Genomic DNA, 19950 nt, shown 5'->3' with positions numbered 1-19950 from the left:
ACTTTAATGATAACTTTTTTACTGGGGCTCCAGTGGCATTATGACATGACTATGTTGTAATATGTTGAAAATGTAAACTTTTGTGAATTACGCTGGAAGCTGGTTTCTTGGAGTGTTTCAAAAAAATTGAACCTGTTCTGATTCTATCATTCAGATTAATCACCATACTGGGATCCTCTTAAGAACATGGGATTCATTGCTAGCTGAAAAGAATGGTAAGCTTTTGAAAGTTTACTAAACCTGCAGTTTTGGGTGTAATGGTGTAATGGTAAACCTCAACATGGTATGAGACTCTTGGCCATGTTTACAGATTTAAGAGTGCTATTAGAATAATTCACACTCATTTCATTGTGAATAGTAATTTTCACACTCATTTCATTGTAAATAGTAATTGTCACACACTCATTTCATTGTGAATAAAATTAAACTGAATAATTGCCAAATCCCCACCCTAAAAAATGGGATTAATTGTCCAATCAAAATAATGATAAAAGTTTGAAAATTTACTAAACCTAGATAAAACATTTCAAAGATTCAAATAATAGAATAATACAGATGGCCACATTGATTATCAAAAATTTCTATTGACCCTGCTTATACTTTAAAAACGTACCGATGACATAATAATAAGCTTCCCAGCACCAGAAGAGCCATAGATAACCGAAACTATCAAACTTGGGACGATGGCAATAGATCTTGAGAGAAAATTACGCAGCCACACCTTCATTTTCATATTAAGAAATCCCTGCAACGAAAAAAAAGATGCACCAAAATTTAATGTCATTCTGTTATAAGAATACTATGGAAATCATAGGTGCAACTGTCAATATTCATTTTCCTTCAACTGTAAAAAAAACAATACGTGGTTGCAATGCAATATTGATGTACCTGCATGATATACTGTCCAGCATATGTTCCTGTGATCGACGAGCTCTGCCCAGCTGCTAGTAGTGCAACGGCATAAACGGTTGAGCTCGTTTTCCCTGGAACATTCTGAAGAACAACAGAAAAGGTTTCCAGTTTATGTGTTTCCACAGAACCCAACTGATCAACACTCCGAATAATTTCAATGCCAAATATATGAATATCTGTGTATACTAACAAAATTTCTGGGGTCTTTTTTTCAAGTTGCACAGCAATGAATTAAAGCCTTGATAAATGGGTGAGTTATTTGGACTGCAAAATTATGGAAGGGCTTCAAATGCTATAGGAGGGAAGAAAATGATAACACTACTGACAAAGTGGACGAATCATTTTCTGGGGATTGAATGATCAACTTACCTTTAATAGAAAAGATGCTCTATTCAGATCCAAGTTGGTACAATTGTCCGAATCCTCCGGAGATAAGTTTGGGGAAGAACAGACCGCCCCGCTCACAGGAGTAACAGCGACGTTGATCAAGAATGCTATAAATATAAATAGAGCAACCCCAGTTTCTACAAGGAAATACGTGGTTTACTCCAAGCAGGGTTAGGATGCCCACCGGTGTTGAGGCTCTGGGCACTAAACCTGCTCCAGCTTTTGAACTGAGCATAAACGAGAACCATTCCTGAGCATTCAGTAGATCAGGTCAGATTAATTGAGGAAAATCTAGAGTAATCAGTTAAAATCCCAGAAGAGGATGTATAAAACAATGAACTTACCCGAGTAACAAAATTGCTGATGATATCTCAAAACCAGACTCTGAGAAAGCAAAGCCTTGCAGATCGTCGCAAGCAAACCCTTACAGATTGTCGCAAGCAAGAAAACTGAATCGTGTAGCAAAGGAATGAGGCCGAATTGTGGGAGGGGTGAGTGAGTTAGTTTCCTTGTAACCCTCCTCCTCTGTAATCTACATCGTCCATCGGATAGGATCACGGAGAATCATCGATGTGTTGGTGAATCCTGGAGCGAGAGATGACAAGTGGATGGAGCAGATTTAGCATCGAGAAGGTTCAAAGGCCAAGTGGTGACTCTAATAATAGGACACGGTGAATCTGGAGAATTTCCTTCTCAATCAGAGGCCAGAAGAGAAATAACCACACCTATCATATCAGAAGAGAAACTGTATTAGCTGGGTAGTCAGAGAAAGCCTGAAATAACCCGGATAACCTTCATGCATGTGTACCTATACACCATTAACAGATAAATGTAAGCGGGGTATTGAGGACGCATCAGGAAAATATATAAAGCGGTTGTCGAGCAGAGAAGACTGTGAACCTCACCTGTAATAAATAACATGTGTGCAAAATGAAACCCCGGGTGACAGAAAACCTGGGTACAAAACCCCAAGTTGGTACTCATGTTCGGATTAAGAAAAATGTGGGAGGGTTGACTCCATGCACAAGTAACAAAGGGTTTTCCTCTCAAACCTGTTGGGGTTTTTCCTCAAATAACAAGACACAGTGAATCTGGAGAATTCATTCTCAATCGGAGACCACAGAGAAATAACCACACCTGGCATATCAAAAGAGCATATGTATTTGCTGGGTAGTGGGAGGAAGCCTGAAATAACTTGGATAACCTTCGTGCATGCGTACTTGTACACCATTAACAAAGAAATGTAGCAGGGTATTGAGGATGCATCAGGAAAATATATAAAGCGACTGTACAGCAGAGAATACTGTGAACCTCACCTCTAATAAATAACCTGTGTGCAAAATGAAACCCTGAAAGAAAACATGTGTACAAAACCCCAAGTTGGTACTCATGTTCGGATTAAGAAAAATGTGGGAGGGTTGACTCCATGCACAAGTAACAAAGGGTTTTCCTCTCAACCCTATTGGGGTTTCTCCTCAAATAACAGGGGCATGGTGAATCTAGAGAATTTCCTTCTCAATCGAAGACCACATAGAAATAACCACACCTGGTATATCAAAAGAGCATATGTACTAGCAATTGTCCCAAAAGGTACAAAGAGAGGCCGATAGGATTATTAAATTGGAATTGTTGAATTTTTCTAGCAGAGATGTTGGTTCAAGCCTAAGACTATATCCAGAATACTGAAACCATGATCGAAGACACAAAAGAATGATCAAACAGAACACATGCCAACTTATAAGACAAAACACATCATAGACTCTCTAGCTCATGATGATGAATGCAGATGGAAATCAGTGCAGAAGGCCACCCCATATAGTCATGATCGAAGCCAAGAAGCAGAAAAACCCATTCATAGATACAACAATAACGTGCACGCCAGGAGCTATGACAGTCCAATGATCTGACAGGTTTAAAGCATGGGAAAATCAACCCTCAAGAAGCCACAAATAACTTCGCAATAAAATATAAAATATAAAAGCCTGCATGCCGCCTTCTTCATTTAAGAGTCTTCAGCGCTGGAAACAAATCATTACCTATTTTCCAGATAATTCATAGTAAGATTAAAATTGGCTATACCACAGTATGAAGTCAGCCCTGCTGAGACAGATAAATGTACATTGAGAAATCTTACCTCCAAATCCTGGAATAATCCCAAATTGAAGTTCTGGAAACCCAAGCTGCGCTTTTGGGGTTGAAATACGAGCATGACAAGACTGCGTAAATTAAATACATCCATGATAACTCAAAACATGTAAGTTCCCAAAATTCCCCTTCCAAAACATAAAATTACAAGAGATGGACAATCATTGCCACATACCATTGCTAATTCTAATCCACCACCAAGCGCAAGCCCTTGAATAGCAGCTACGGAAGGTTTCTTAGCCTCTATAACAACACCAAAAGGCCAAAAAGGTCAGAGCCAGAAAAAGGTTCCATCCTAAAAACACATAGAATCCTTTTCCAAACTTTCAGGGGTGCCTAAACATCCATCAGAATCTTAATTTTTTTATGTTAACAATATCAACATATCCAGCTACGTATTACAATACAGGAAAACATGTAGAATCCTTTACCAATACATTGATGAGTTCCTAACTATGCTATAAGAATGCTACTTTTAACTGTACCATCAAATCCAACTATACTCTACAATAAGCCTAGGTATCCATATTTTGGCACATTCCTAGAAAAGCTCAAAATGTCAAGGGTATGATAATGTTTCGCTTTATAGTATTCAAATAACATATGGAAAATAACGATCCAGCAAAATGTCTTTTACAAGAATTGGTAATGTTTTTTGAAATAACAAGTCAAAGTAAAAGCAACATTCCTCCATCTTATACATTATTTGTGGATTTGATAATAGCTAACATTCCCGAGATACAGTACCCCCACTTCAGCCATACATATCACCGACAACTTGCAACTTCAGTGAAAACAAAAAAAAGCAACATATATAAGAAATGCCTACCTTCAATAGTATTGATCATAAGATCAACAGAAACTCTACCCAAATGCGACAAGTTCCCTGCTAGATACACAGTTACAGAGAATTGAATATGAGCAAACATGGAAACCTTTGAAACAATCTGCAACAGAATTTGAATTTTGTATGAAAACTTAGTTTGGCATACTAGTCTGTTGTACTTCCTGGAGAACGTTGATGTCAAAACCACCTGAGAATTTGCCTCCATTACCTAACAATGCCAAAACAGAGACATAGACATGAAATCATCTTGATTTTTGAACAGAAGCATTTACATCTCTCTCTATATATGAATAAATATAAAGATTTATAACACCATTGAACATTTAGTACAGTTTCCATCCCTTCTGCAAACTGCATTCATATCACTATCACTATTATAATCAAACAATCCTTCAAAATTAGATTGCAACCGACAACTTCAAAACATGCATACCAGTGACAACAATGGCCTTCACATCATTTCTCCTCATTGCTTTGTCATATTTTTCTTTCAAGCCTGCAAGAACTGTAAATAAAACCAATTGAATTGTTACTACAGATATTAAGTTAAATGATGACACATATGCTAATCCATTACTTACACCAAGATATCAACACACAAATGCGTATGTCATTAAGCCTTCTCTTTCAATGAACATAAAAATATGACGTAGTCAACTACTTACTGGACACTGGACAGTAATATGATGAATTTGGTAAGGTTGACCTATGATTTGGAATTGGTATGCGCAAGGTTCACCGACAGTTTGTTCTTGAAATTTATTACAACGATGAATGGTTCTATGTTATGATGATCTTGATAATGCTGATCTACAATCTAGAATCTGCATTATGAGATTCCCTAATGGAAAGAGCTCTTTCTTGAAATTAATTATCACAATTAAGGGTTCAACCAATTAGTAATATGTATTTGTTCTAGATATCGCTCTAACTTTTACGCTATGCATTCCACATTATGTATTTCTCGTAATCAACTATGCTTTTATTGCAAGACTTGAATATCCTTTCTTTCCATAGGCTTATCAGCATATTTCATTACTCATTTTCACAACAAAGAATGTCCAAGATAGTTCTCATTTTTCTAACTATGCTCATAATCTTTAATCTCAAAATCACATCTCTGATTGCGAAGGTGTCATCAGGCTGACCTGATTTTATGTTTGTACTCTCTTTTCTCATTAACAAGACTTCAGAGTCCCATATTTTTTTTAACACCTCCTTCTAAAGATTCTTTAAAAGCTGATAGTTTGCATTAACTTGCAGCTCAATCTCAGGATTAGATCAAGCAAGCATCCATAAAAATGAAGATGACTCTGACAAGAGTAGACTCCTCGATTACTTTAAGCTTTGCCCACTCTATCCAAAATTTGCCAAAAAAAGTGAGAATTCAGTACAACTTCTACAATGTAATGCTAGTTTGGCCAAAAAGCAGCTTCTTCAGAAAAACAAAGAAGCATGAGAAATTTAAAGAATGTCGCCAGACTATTCTAATTCGTCTGAGTCAAATTTCCAAGTTCAACTCTGTTCTTTGAGGAAACCAAATCTAACTTGACCCCGAGTCATATATTCAGACTCAAGGTCACAGGCGAGTCAAACTGATTCAATAAGTTCCGACTTTCAAGTGATGTTTCAGACTTTGCCATCTCTATCTAAAAGACAGAGAGAACCCAAAAAGACACTCGTTGTGTTTGTTTTTCTAACCTAATTTGACAGCAGCCAACCAACAAACCTGTGTCACCTATCGAGAATCCATAGCATTTCAAGTATGTGTATGTATATAAAATCTAAAATGAGTTGTCTTTAATATTCCCGTTTTATAGCTGTCATAAATACTTGTATTAATCAAAAACACATTTTCTCCCCCGAAGGTATTTTTTCCTTTGTTGAGCTATGGTCTAGAGGTCGAGACAGGGAAGTCACCACAATAACAACCCAGGTTCAAACCGCAGCTGGAATAGAGCCCCACTCGTGTATGAATCGGCGAAGATTTATAGCACCCGCATTAATAGAGGCTTTATGGGATGAAGTTGGGATTTATTGCTCCCAACAGACCATAAAAAAGTGTTTACCCCTGCCCAGAAAAAGTAAATTTAGTGTATCTTTTACATTCCCAAATCAATTTACAAGTTTTTCCAGAGTTCGAATTAACTCTTGATATTGGGCCTTTACAATTCGTACTCGAAGTCGAGATTGATCACTTTGACAATTTAATTTCCAAACTGTTGGGCTTTGGCCAAGAGAAGTCTGGTAACTTCAACAATATTGTGCCAAATTTCCACAATTGTCATTTTGAAATTTATGTAGAGTTGTAAAAACTTCTAAACAAAATTTAAATAAAATAAGTTAATTTTCTTCCCTTAAAATTATCACTCCCTGGATCGTGCTAGGATTTTCAAAATGAAGTTTTCAGAATCTGCAGACCTCTTTATACCAATCTGAATTCGACACCAAATAATTTATCTTTTCTATCAGAAAATCAACATTTTATCTCACAAACAGGTTTCCAGTAGATTTGACGATTAACCCTAGCTTTTACTAGAATGAAAACGAAAATAGCATAAAACATGTAATAATTAATACTAAAAAACAGCAATTAAAACCCTTTTAAACCTAAAAACATCATGAAAACGAACATCTGATCCTTAAATCAAGCATCGTTAAAACCCTCAAATACATAAAAATTTCAGTTTCAGCTCAAGATTCTAAGATTTCTATTTTCAATTTTGTAAAAAATCATTTCGAGCCCTTACATGTTACTGCCAGTGTTGGAAATACTGAGAGGGGGGTGAATCAATATTTCTTTTTCTCACTATTGTTTTACTAGTTAAAACATATATGTTCAGAAACTCAAAATGAACAGCAGGAATAAATGCTTTTATTAATATAACAGTGCAGTAAAATAAATACAATAAATAGATTGTCACAATTGGTTGCCAAGCTCCAACTTGGACTTTGGTGAGGCTCCAACCTCCTAAGCACCAACTCTATTTTGCCAAGACACCAATCTTGGACTTAGGAGCACCAACTCCCAAGGACTTCAATCCTATTCTATTATGAGGCTCCAACCTCTTTGGTATACACTGGTGAGCTGCTGCGCTCTTTACAGGTTTCCACTGCTTCTGCTGCCCCCTTTTCTTCTGCTGCTTCCACTATCTCATGCTCAAGTTATGCCATCCACCAACAACTCCTCAGTTCTCTGCTTTTTGCTGCTTTTATATGCTCCATGCCCCTGTCCATTCGTTTCCTCTTACATGCTGGCTCTTTGGCTTCCTCCTCAGTGGCTATCGTTTCCTCTGACTCACTTGATCGCTTGGCACTTCGGCTTCCCATTTCTTTGCTTCTTCTGTCTATACAAGTGTTCCAATCTTCGCAGGACGCGTTGTATCGATGGCAAGCATTGAGTCAACGCAGAGGACTATATTTATAAGACTGTAACAGCGCTGCTTTTATGTTTATCAGAGACCATCGCTCAAGCACTTTAATCACCCAACAAAAGCCACCTTTTATTGGTGCTTTAGTACTATCGGAAGCCACCACCCGAGCCTTTTATCACCCATCGGAAGCCACCACCAGAGCCATTTATCACCCATCGGAAGCCACCACCAGAGCCATTAATCAACCATCACACAGGCTTTATCAACCATCACCAAGCGCTTTAATCAACCTGCCACACTTATAGAATCAGAGCCACCCTTCTATTGCCGCTTTTATGTCTATCGGAAGCCACCCTTATAGAATCAGAGCCACCCTTCTATTGTCGCTTTTATGTCTATCGGAAGCCGTTATCATATGCATTTTGGCCCTTTAAACCGCGCACAAGGCAAATATGAATTACACTGGAAATATGAGCAAAAACAAGTGAAAGTGCTAAAGGGTGGACTTCAAGGATCATAGCACCCATATCTATACCTATGTCGGGTCCGCAGCCTTATCGCAATCGGCGATTTGCAAAGGGCCGATGGCCGATGGGCGGATCCTTTTATGGACGCGATATTCCATTTAATCATGTTGTATATGCCTGTCGGGTCCACTGCTCCTATCGCTATCGGCGATCGCAACATAACTGCAGTCACCAATGGCCGATGGTCGATGCGATGGACCGGATGCGATATGGTATTAAACCATAATTTACATATATGTCGGGTCCGCTCCTTATCGCTATATAACATCGTCTATTGCCGATGGCCGATCCGATGGATCGGATGCGATACGGCAATTAACCTTGCTTTATAAATATATCGGGTCCGCATGCTTTCATCGCTGTCGGCGATTGGATGTGGGAAGCCTTTATAATATGAGCGATTGCCGCGGATGCGATATTATTATAGACTGCCTTTAATACCTCCATCGGGTCCGCCTCCTCTTATCGCAATCGGCATTCGGGTGAGGCATGGCTTTTAAGCACTGCGATATATGTCGGACGCGATATTATTATACACCAAGTTTAATGCCACCATCGGGTCCGCTCGCAATCGGAGGTTTCAGCAGTGTCACATAGCCGAACCCCCGATGCGCATATATGCAGAAATATATGTATTAACACATATACCTGTGTTTATCCGCCGAAAGGGGAAATGCCTTTGATTATTGTAAAATGCATATATATGGGTTTTGGGCGCCCAACAACTCCCGATAGAGATAATGCATGCGTATATGGATTTTAATCTCTCGACAACTCCCGATGGAGTTAAAGCATGCATATATGGCCTAATGACTCCCGATAATGATTAAGCATGCATTCAAGGGTTTTATAAGCCCGATAGTATTAATGAAGGCATATATGGCTCAACAGCTCTGTTTGTTGCGCTTGCTCCTCCGATGGCTCCTCTTGCTCCTGTAGCTCCTCCAATGGCTCTGTGTGCTCCTCCTCCTTGGCATCTCAACAGCTCTGTTTGCTGCGCTTGCTCCTCTTGCTCCTATGTGGCTCCTCTTGGCATATATATGGCATATATATATGTGGCTCCTCCTATAGCTCCTCTTTGCTCCAATGTGGCTCCTCTTGGCATATATATGGCATATATATATGTGGCTCCTCCTATAGCTCCTCTTTGCCCCAATGTGGTTCCTCTGGCTTGGTCTGCTCCTCTTTGCTCCATTTGCTCCTCTTGGCTCCGATATGCTCTGTCTCCTCCTCTTGAATATTGCCATATTGACATCAATGACAATCTGTGTCCAACAGCCAGAGCATTGACCGGCGGATTGGTCATCTTGATTATGGCAACTCCATCGGCTCCAACCTCCATGGTCACTTCCACCTTCACCATGATTCCCAACGCACACCTCGACTGCAAAACAGTTTAATTCCAGGAGCCCAATTAAGCCTTCCAAGCACATAAACGAAGAGAATACAGTCGGCCCCTTCCCCGATCTCAGAAGATTCATTATATGTCCTGACTCATAGAAGGCGACCCAGACGAGTTGGAGAGTATGAAATCACCTCTATGGTTCCTGTAGTGCAATAAATGGCGCAGGAGTATAGAGATAACTCCATCACCATGTTGCTCCTCACTGTGCTGCACTCAATCATCATGCTGGACCTCATTACCATGTTGCACACATCATACGGTTGCATCATCAAGTTGTATCTTATCATCATACTGCACCCACCAGTGTTACCTCATACTGAAACTCATTGTGCCCATCATGTTGCATCTCATTGTAGCATTTATTTATCAATGCTACACTACACTTCATCATGATGCCCATTATGTAGCAGTATTCAACATCATGTTGCACCTTGATGTCACATCTTCTAACAGCAGATAGGGCAGTCTTCAATATGTCAAGACAGTCCTGTCTAACAGTCATCAAATCCTTGACTGTGGTGTTATGGCCTGCAGCCTAACACACAGTCTTCCTGTAGCTTCCAGGCAGCACAAATATGATCCTTGATCCTCCAATGATACCTCAATGGATCTAATCCTAAGATCCCCTAATTCTGCCCTCCTAGACAGCCTCACTGCCTTCCTGAAATAGCTTCAGAGCAGCCTTAGTTCTCCACGCTGAATACTCCTTCTGGCTGTTGTTGTCACGATGTTCCTTTAGGGCAGATTCAAGCTTAATGTATGGACTTGTCACCCTCAAACCATTGTTTTACAACCAGGCCGGCTCAACTCGGAAACGGCCGAGTCAAACCGAGCCGGTAAAAAAATGTGTGACCAGGCCAACAAACCGGCTCGGTTGACCGAGTCATTGATGACCAGGCCGAGTCATCCAATGACTCGGCCTAGTCATCAATGACTCGGTCAACCAGGCCGAGTCCGTATTGACCAGGCCTAGTCATTGGAAAACGGCTGGGCAGCGTAAAAAATAAATTTTATTCACTTTTTTTTGGATTTGTGGTAAAGTTAAAATCAGTTTATGGATTCCAAAGGGTTTAGGTAAATTTTTAAGTGCTTTTGGGGTCCATTTCCCCCTCCCAAACCCTATTTAAGACAGCCAAATGCTCTCATTCACTCACAGCAGTCTTATGCATTTGAGTGAGAGTCTTCTTTGAGAATTAGTGAGCAGTTCTTGAGCTTGTTTTGGAGCAGCAGTGAGGAGTCTTGGAGGAGCATTGTAGCTGGAGTGAGGAGCTTCTTGGGCAGCCTCCTTGGTTATTTGTATTTTGTTTTGACTCTTGAGTCTTTGATCATGTATGACAGACTACAGTTGACTATGTATTGCCATTGGGTACCATTTTGATATAATGGATTGGTTCATGAGCCTACTTTGATCATATGTTGTCTTCCATCTATATTATAATGCTGTGTGTTTGGAAACATGAATGAAAATCTTTAAAATTATGTTTAAAATATTTAAAATTATGTTTTTTTATAAAAAAAATAAATATTTAATGTATTTTTTACAATGACCGAGTCATTGAAATCAAGCCGGCCGAGTCATTACCGAGTCGGAGTCGGAGTTGGAGTCGATCCTCGGCCGAGTCGGAGTCGGAGTCGGAGTTGTAAAACATTGCCTCAAACAGTAGTTGCACCCTCTAGCAAACCTTCCTTGTCTCTGCCTCCTCCAATCAGTTATACTGTCCTCTAAACAGACCCCTGAAATAGCCCTCAAATGTCCACGTTGTCCAGTCCTCTCCTTGTTGCAGCTAGGGATTCCTTTTGGACTGCAAATTAGGGTCTTTAGACTATGGATGGATGACCTTAGATTAGCTCTCTCTAGACTGCGAATAGGGCTTTCTTTAGGCAGCGTATGAGGGCAAGTTTGGGCAGCATATAGGAGCCTCTTTAGGCTGCGTATAGAAGCTCCCCTAAACGTGGACAGATCTCCCTTCAATGATCTCGCTTTTGCTGCAGCTAGGAGCCCCTTTTGACTGCAGTTACGGCATCCCTTTCTGTTGCGTCCAACGGCTGTCTCAAACCCTTTCAAAACAACGTATAGGATTAGGGCATGACTACATCTAGTTAGGTCATGATAAGACCTGCGGCTAGGGCATGATCGGACTGCATTAGGGTCAGTTGTTAGGCCTCCTTCACCGTGCTAGATCTCCCTGCTTGGACTGCGGCTAGACCACCTTCTTTGGGACTGCAGCTAGGGCAGTATTAGACCTCTTCTTAGGGTCTCTTTTTAGACCTGCGTTTAGAGCTTCATCCTCTTATATTTCTCTTCCACTAAAAACCCAAAACAAGTGGAGAGAAATCAAGAGTGAAGTGTGTGACTAAATGACTATCAAGCCACCTCCTTTTATACTAAAACGTTGAGCACAAGTGAGGGTTATTTGGTTGCTGGCTGACCTTGACGAATTGTCCCATAACACAAATAAATTCATATCTTCATGAATACTTATCCGAATCGAATGATCTTTAGATCAATCCTACACCTCTCAATGAGAGGAATCTAAGAAAAATATCAGCTGCCATATATAAGATAACCCACATGGAATTTGGCCCTAGTTGTCAATTTTTAAAAAGTTGCTGGAAGAGAGGTCGAAGATCTGGGAGGCTAACTTGGTGTGAAGGGAAGGTTTGGTCTTTGTCTAGGGTGAAGAGTCTCAAAGAATATTATTGAAAGGAAGAGAATTTTGACTGGGTTTTCCCCTTGCGGGGGTTTTGCCTTGCCATAGTGCCTATATCTAGTGTCCATTGTTTTATGTGCCTTTGCTTTGGTAATTGCTTGATGAACTAAAAGAAAAAAGATATAAAGAAAACCTAATAAGAAGTCACGAACATCACAAGTAATTAACAAGTATAAGAAAATATTTCTGCCTTTCTGATTTTCTAACAGGATCCCTGTCACAAAGGTAGCCACTAGACAATGAATTCTCACAAATCTCCTTTTGAGAGAAATTTTCCCATAGTCTATTCCAATCCAGAAGCTTATCTCATGCTAGGATCCTTGTCACAAAGGTATCCACTAGACAATGACTCCTTACAAATCTCCTTTTGAGTGAAATTTTCCCATAGTCTATTCCAATCCAGAAGCTTATCTCGTGCTAGGATCCCTATCACAAAGGTAGCCAATTGTTTGGAAAACCCTCTCAAGGCTATCTTAACAAGCTCATCCTCTGACACAGCTTCCTCAACAATTGCAAGCTCATCCAGAACTTGCTAAATCTCGGAGAGTTATGATGCCACTATATCTGATCTATTCATCTTGGTGTTTTTCAATTTCTCTCTCAACACCCTCTTTCGATTCGAGCTATCACTCTGATACAGCGTTGCCAAAGTCGTCCACATCTCACAAGCATTCTTCTTTCTTGATATTTTAAGGATCGCATGATCCTTCACAGTGTTGAAAATGATGCATCTAACTTTCACATCCTTGAAATTGTGAGTGGCATGTGTTGTAGGATTCGAAGGAGGTTGTATATCAGTATCAGCAAATTCTCATAGGCACTTTTCCATGAGAATTAGTGAAATTCTCTCCTTCCCTGGACTGAAATTAGATGCCCCTTCCATCTGGTCTTCAAATCTCAACCCGGTAGAGGTCATTTTTTATTTTTTTCTCAAATCAAACATTTAGCCACAAAACCCTTCTGCTGAGAGTAAAAATCTGCTATTATAACCCTTGTGCTACTAATCTTCCCTTTTTTAGAGTTTCAAGCAGTGTTGTGAAAATCGTGATTTTTTCCCTCTGCCGATAAAATTGCGATAATTAAACGAAAAAATCGCCGGATTTTTTTTTGCCGATTTTTATTGAAAAAATAGCGATTTTATGAAAAAATCGCGATAAAAACTCAAAAAAATCGCCGGGGGTCGCGACAGCATAGTTTTATAATGTTTTTTTGGGTTTTTTCATGCAATTTTTTTTGAAAGAAACAAATAATTTTTGAGTGGGGAAGCTTAATGATCAAGTCTAGGCCCTAGTATGGATATGCTATTCATGGTAATGTTAAATTCTTAAAGTAAAAGGATGAAAATGAAGATTAAGGAGAATGTCACATTACTTAAATTAAAAGTGACATTCTCCTGAATCATCATTTTCATCCTTTTACTTAAATTTTTAACATTACCATGAAATGACTCAGGATGTTTGAGAGTGGTTCCAGCCTCATTGGATTTCATATGGAGAAAGTAGAATTTTAGATTTCATTTAAAATCCAGCAGACTTATCAATTTTTCAGGATTTCAGGATTGGGAGATTGTAATGTTTCCAAGTGACACCACCTGCCCGGGCTACCCCTGCCACCAGAAGAGAACGTGATCTACCTCCTATAGCTCCTACTTCTAGTTCTTCAGCTTCTAGAGCACATCAGACTCCACTGCCATCTCCACCAGCATAGGCACCAGCATCTACATCTAGAGGGAAAGGGAAAGCTGTGGCATTTTCTCGCAAGAGGGGCAGAGGAAATCAATAGGATTAGACTTTCATTTTATTGTATATGACATTATGACATGATGAGATACATTATCATATTTTTTGTTGATATTTTGAGGCTGAGTTGGGACTCAGGAGTCAGGACTTACTATTCATGACATGATTCAATGTTATGTGTGATTTTAGCGCTAGAAATGATATTAAACATCTTATATATTAGTTTTTTTATCATATTTATGTGTCAATGTATTTATTTTATGTTGTAGATGGTTTAGATATTAAAAAATTTGAAAAAAAATGAATATTTTTGTACCAAACGATTTTTTCCCGATTTTTTCCCAATAATTCCGATTTGTTCCCCGCGCCGCTTTAATCCCGATCACGATTTTCACAACATTGGTTTCAAGTACTCTGATACCATGTTAATTTCCAAGTACCAATTTCAAATTTTTGTTTCCTACAGCTATTTTATGCCCAGAAAATATTCAACTCAAAGAATTAATTTTTTGTTGCCCATGGGGTGCAGCTCAATTGGCAATCATCATGATATGAAGTAATCTGTAAAAAATGAGATTTAAGGTTCAAATCCTCGTGGGATGAGCCAACACAAAAAAACAAATTAAATTTATGTTGTGAATAGATTCTGAAAACTCCAAAACAAAAATACTCTAGTACTTTTAACTCAATAATGTTGCAGCAGAAATATTTAGAAAATCAATCATAAAACAACCACTGAAAACACAGTTAATTTGCCCCAAAAAACCTGTCCTTAATTAAATTTTATCTAGAAAATTTAGGGCTCCCCTCACAAGGAAAATGACCCTAAAAATACACAGAAAGAAAAAAAAAATAGAACCTAGAAAAATCCCACTGCATTTTCAGCCCAAGAGAAATTCGGCCCTCCTGGAATAAACACGGCCATGGGAAATCCCAGCTTCCACTTGTGAATTATGGCCCCCACCTGTACGGCCTATGCGCTGGGAAAAATGGCCACCCTTGCTCCACATGCCCATGGGTGGAAACTCGGCCTTGCTCCACAAATTTGGCCTGCACAGAAAACCTGGCCTTCTTCTCAAAGATCTTGGCCTCGCTCCCCTAAAAATTCAACCTCCATCAATTTCCCTTCCAGAAAACCCTTCTTGTCCCTTGCTGCTCACTTTCTGATTTCTTCAGCCTTTCACAAACTTGCAATAGGCTCATTCAAATCTACCGGAATCCCTCCAAAACAATTGTGTCTTCATCCTCTCCTTTAGGCTTCTTTTATAATTTCAAATTGAGCATAATCCCTAACCCTCAATCTCCAAAGTAATAAACAGTTAAAGATTAAATCCTAACCCACATAGATTAATGGTTGAGAATAGATCTAAGTCACTTAAATAACTAACTTATTTATCCTTAGGAATTTGCTCAATTACCCAACATTAATTGATTAAATTAATTAATGTGTGTTTCCTAAGTTAAACTTAGGAAAGAAATCATATTAATTTGCTCCTCTCGAACAACCACCTAAAGAGGACTTCTCCTCTTGCATGCTATAAAATCAACAATGATTCCATGTCTCAAGTTTGTATCAATCTGAGGTTCTCCTTTAAATTCCTCATGGACAGCAACACGTATATTTCTTAATAAAATATAATGAGTTTTTCTTCTAAAAAAAAAATATAATAATAATAATAATATATATATATAGCGGTTATCCCGGGTGGTTGGGAGGAAGGAATGGAATCCTCCCCACCCAGGTTCAATTCCCGCGTGTGACATGACACAAGTTGACAGTATATGTATATTCCTCATATGGAATATATAGCATTGAACCTCTGAAAAAAAAAAAAATATATATATATATATATATATATATTGTCAATCATGTATCTGTGTCTATACAACTTTTCTAATAAATTGTCATATCAGTAACAAATATCATATTTATACCATGAGGCTTAGATTTTAGTCTGTACAAGAAATTAATAAAAAATCATATTATGGGGACCAGGGAACACCTTGACATTTTCAAGGATATCACCATTTGACAAGCGACATCCCACAGGCATCCCCATGCCAACCTAGGATAAATGCCATAACTGTAATGATTCCTTTCCCAAAAATCAGGGACGCATCCCTCTGCAATGTGAATGTTAAGCCTTATTTACAGCATTATTATTCACATTACAAATGGCTCCCAAAAATATAAATCAACAGTGGAAAGTTAACACACCCATACACCCTAAGTTGGTCACTTAGCCCCATTTTGGGGTAAAGCAAAATAACCTACCCAGACTTACCATCCATTTTCATTTATATCCTCTTCTTTCTCTCAATCATAAATATTAACAATTATTACTGACAATATAGAATTTATGTTTCTCTGCCATTTGTATTGGAATCCGGTTCTTTTCCATTAAACATTATTATCTTCCTTCGACTGCTGTAGATATGAGCTTCTATTTTATTTCGTTTACATTCTGCAGTATTTGCCATCCCCTCCTATATTTCTGTCAATTCATATTTCTTCCCTGGATTTCCTCTGCTATATTTTCCATCATGAGCCCTTTGTATAACAATGCTGTAAATAATGCGTAGCATTTACAGTAGAAGGTCAACACATCCATACACCCTAGGTTGGTTACTTAGACCCAAGTTGAGGAAGAGAAACATAACCTACCCGCACTTATCATCTCAATTTTCATAGATATCCTCTTCTTTCTCTCAATCATAAATATTAACAAGTATTATTGACATTATAGAATTAATGCTTCCTTCTCCACTTGTATTGGAATCTGGTTCTTTTCCAATGAACATCATTATCTTCATTCAACTGCTGTAGACATGAGCTTCTATTTCATTACCTTTACATTCTGCAATATTTTCCATCCCCTCCTATATTTCTGTCAATTCATATTTGATATTCCTTCTCCACATTTCTTCTCCTATTTCCATACCCATTTCCCACCTCCTTCCATCTTCCTTCCCTGAAATCATTGTTGGGGTTTTATTTTGGAAATTCAGGAAAATGTTAGGGATAAAAATCATAAAATCAGGCTAAGTTTCTGGCTTCAGAAAACCTCAGCTTTCTTACACAAATTTTCCCTGACTGAAGTTAAACATGAAGGAATTAAAATATAAATGGATTAATCCATTGAAATGAATATCAATCAAAATGCATAATTTTTTTGAGTAGATGCATGCATAAATTTTAACAAGCTTTATAATAATCAATAACCACTAAGTGAAAAGCAAAAACAATGTCAATTACTCGCATAAATGTTTTATTAGTAAGTTAACCATGAACCCCAACCTAACAAATAATAATTATGGAGTTTGACAAGTTCAACAGGACATTGAATAAAAAATACAAGTTTCAGTGTAGCCGTACCTTCAGTGATGCTAAGGAAGCAAGCGTGCAAATCTCTGTAGCACCCTTTTCAACTACTGTGGCCACTTCATCTGTTTTGCATAGAAGGGAAGCCTCTGGCCTGGCATGAGAATGTCCTCTTAGACCAAAATATTCCAAAATAAAGCTCATCTTAATGGCAAATATAAAAAAAGAATATTATAATGTGGACATGATTGTAAAATTCCTCTGCATACCTTTGCTTTGGAAGTAATAAATAAGCCATTCGAAGAGATCTTATTGACCTTACTGATGATTCAATAAGAACCATCTGCGATTCAATTTCATCATCTGTCCACTCCTGCAATACACAAGAAACATCAAGAAGATCTACAACTATTTAATGTCTATAACATTTCTACAAATATGTTAGAAAGGCAAACTTAAACAAAGTTGCTAAAAAATATATTGAAATATAAGAGATTCCTTCAAACTAATACAAACATTAAAAGATTTGCATTGCAAACCTCAACGACTGTAGGATAATCAGAAATCATAAATGATTCCTTCCTTGAAGTATCCCCTAGTCTTTGGGGTAAGCGTTGCCATAACTCTTCAGTAACAAAGGGCATGAACGGATGCAATAACGCAATCCATTATCCAGACATATCCATAATGTATCCCTTGTAATGCGTTTTACTGATGCTGACGTTGAATTATTATCATCTGCCGATATGACTGGCTTAATTATCTCAATAAAAACATCACATAATTGATATTGGGGCGTTCACACAAGTTATTGTAAATCTCACTATGCTTTTATTTTTCTTATTCCTGCGTCTTTTTTTCTACATCCCAGAGCCTCGAAGCATAAGATGCCAACATAAAAGCAAACACGGAAAGCATAATATTATGCTAACAAAAGAAAAAAAATATTATTCCAGTGATTTCTGCTCACTTTGGACATCCAATTCAACAGCAAATTTTTTCTGCTTAATCTACTTTTGGACACATAAATTTGCAGAAATTTTTCTCTACATATTGATTCTGCCTCTGTTTTTGCTCTACTGTGCTTTGGTCTGAAGTTGCAAAAGCCATGGAAATTTTGACTGGGGTAGCACCTGGAGTAGCAACTGAAGTAGCATCCAGAACCATAAGCAGTGTTGTTATTGCTCCACTCATCCAGCGCATAGATGACGTTCTTCGCAGAGATGAAAACACTCAACTTCTGCAAGATCAACTCAACCGTATGAAGGCACTCTTACAAGACATTAACAGTCAGATTCAACATGAGCAAAGAAGCCCCCCGGACACACTAAAAAATTGGTTGCAAAGGCTTCACCATTCACTGGAAGATGCCAAAGGTGTCATAGATCGCGCCCAACAACATAGATGGTGTTTAGATTGCATTTTCTGCAAGCCCAGACTCGCTACGCAAATTAGAGAATGGAATACGAATTTCGATCAAAGCTTCAGCGATCTTCAAAGAGACTTTTCAATCTTTCGTGACGCCCAACAGATGGTATCGTCGGCACCACTGCAAGCAGAGGCATTGCTTCAGACAGTACCGGAGTCTGGATTTGTGGGATCCGGGATCAAAGATGGCGAGATGCAACTGCGGAGATGGCGAGACAACAAAGATCCGCAATTTCGCATAATGGGCATTTACGGCATTGCCGGCATCGGCAAAACAGCGCTTCTGAAAACAATCTACAATGCATACAAGACAGGGAAGTTGTTCGAAGCCGTAATTTGGACAACTGTTTCTCAAACTTATAACATTGCAGACCTGCAGAGTATCGTTGCAGAGGAAATCAATTTAAATCTAGGGAGCACTACTTCTAATGCTGAGAGCAATTCTGCCATTGATATGAAGGCACTCATTACAAGACATTAGCACTCTGCTACCTCTATCATTGCCCACGGGGACACCCAATTCTTCATCCAGTTGAAGTTCCCTCCACATGTCATCTAATACCAGAAGAAATTTCTGTGCATGAACTCTGTGCATGTCTGAGGCAAAAGAAATTTCTTCTGGTATTAGATGACATGTGGAGGGAACTTCAACTGGATGAAGAATTGGGCGTCCCAGTGGGCAATGATAGAGGTAGCAAAGTGCTAATGTCTTGTAATGAGTGCCTTCATATCAACGGCAGAACTGCTCTCAGCATTTGAAGTAGTGCTCCCTAGATTTAAATTGATTTCCTCTGCAATGATACTCTGCAGGTCTACAATGTTATAAGTTTGAGAAATAGTTGTCCAAATTACGGCTTCGAACAACTTATCTGTCTTGTATGCATTGTAGATTGTTTTCAGAAGCGCTGTTTTGCCGATGCCGCCCATGCTGTAAATGCCCATTATGCGAAATTGTGGATCTTCGTCGTCGAGCCATCTCCACAGCTGCATCTCGCCATTTTTTATCCCGGATCCCACAAATCCAAACTCCGATACTGTCTGAAGCAATGCCTCTGCTTACAGTGGTGCCGACGATACCATCTGTTGGGCATCATGAAAGATTGAAAAGTCTCTTTGAAGATTGCTGAAGAGTTGATCGAAATTCGTATTCCAT

The 19950-nt window shown here is 38.7% G+C and overlaps 1 protein-coding gene across 11 annotated transcripts in view; it reads right to left on the bottom strand.

Moving 5' to 3' along the window:
- Positions 1 to 19950, bottom strand: part of LOC149149294 (uncharacterized) — a 187752-nt gene that overhangs the window by 22404 nt on the left and 145398 nt on the right. For all 11 annotated transcript variants that reach the window (XM_089445901.1, XM_089445893.1, XM_089445897.1 and 8 more), the window contains 4 exons: positions 17639 to 17742; positions 17424 to 17523; positions 889 to 993; positions 614 to 745 (listed from right to left, as the gene is read on the bottom strand). In XM_089445901.1, the coding sequence (XP_089302027.1) occupies positions 614 to 745; positions 889 to 993; positions 17424 to 17523; positions 17639 to 17742 (441 nt within the window). The remainder of the gene's footprint in view (positions 1 to 613; positions 746 to 888; positions 994 to 17423; positions 17524 to 17638; positions 17743 to 19950) is intronic.

Source organism: Pinus tabuliformis, chromosome 9, assembly GCF_031772625.1.
Source record: "Pinus tabuliformis cultivar Carrire ecotype Pingquan chromosome 9, CPIR1, whole genome shotgun sequence".
NCBI lineage: Eukaryota > Viridiplantae > Streptophyta > Pinopsida > Pinales > Pinaceae > Pinus > Pinus tabuliformis.
Note: the sequence above shows the minus strand (reverse complement) of the source record. Positions and strands in the feature narration are given on the sequence as shown.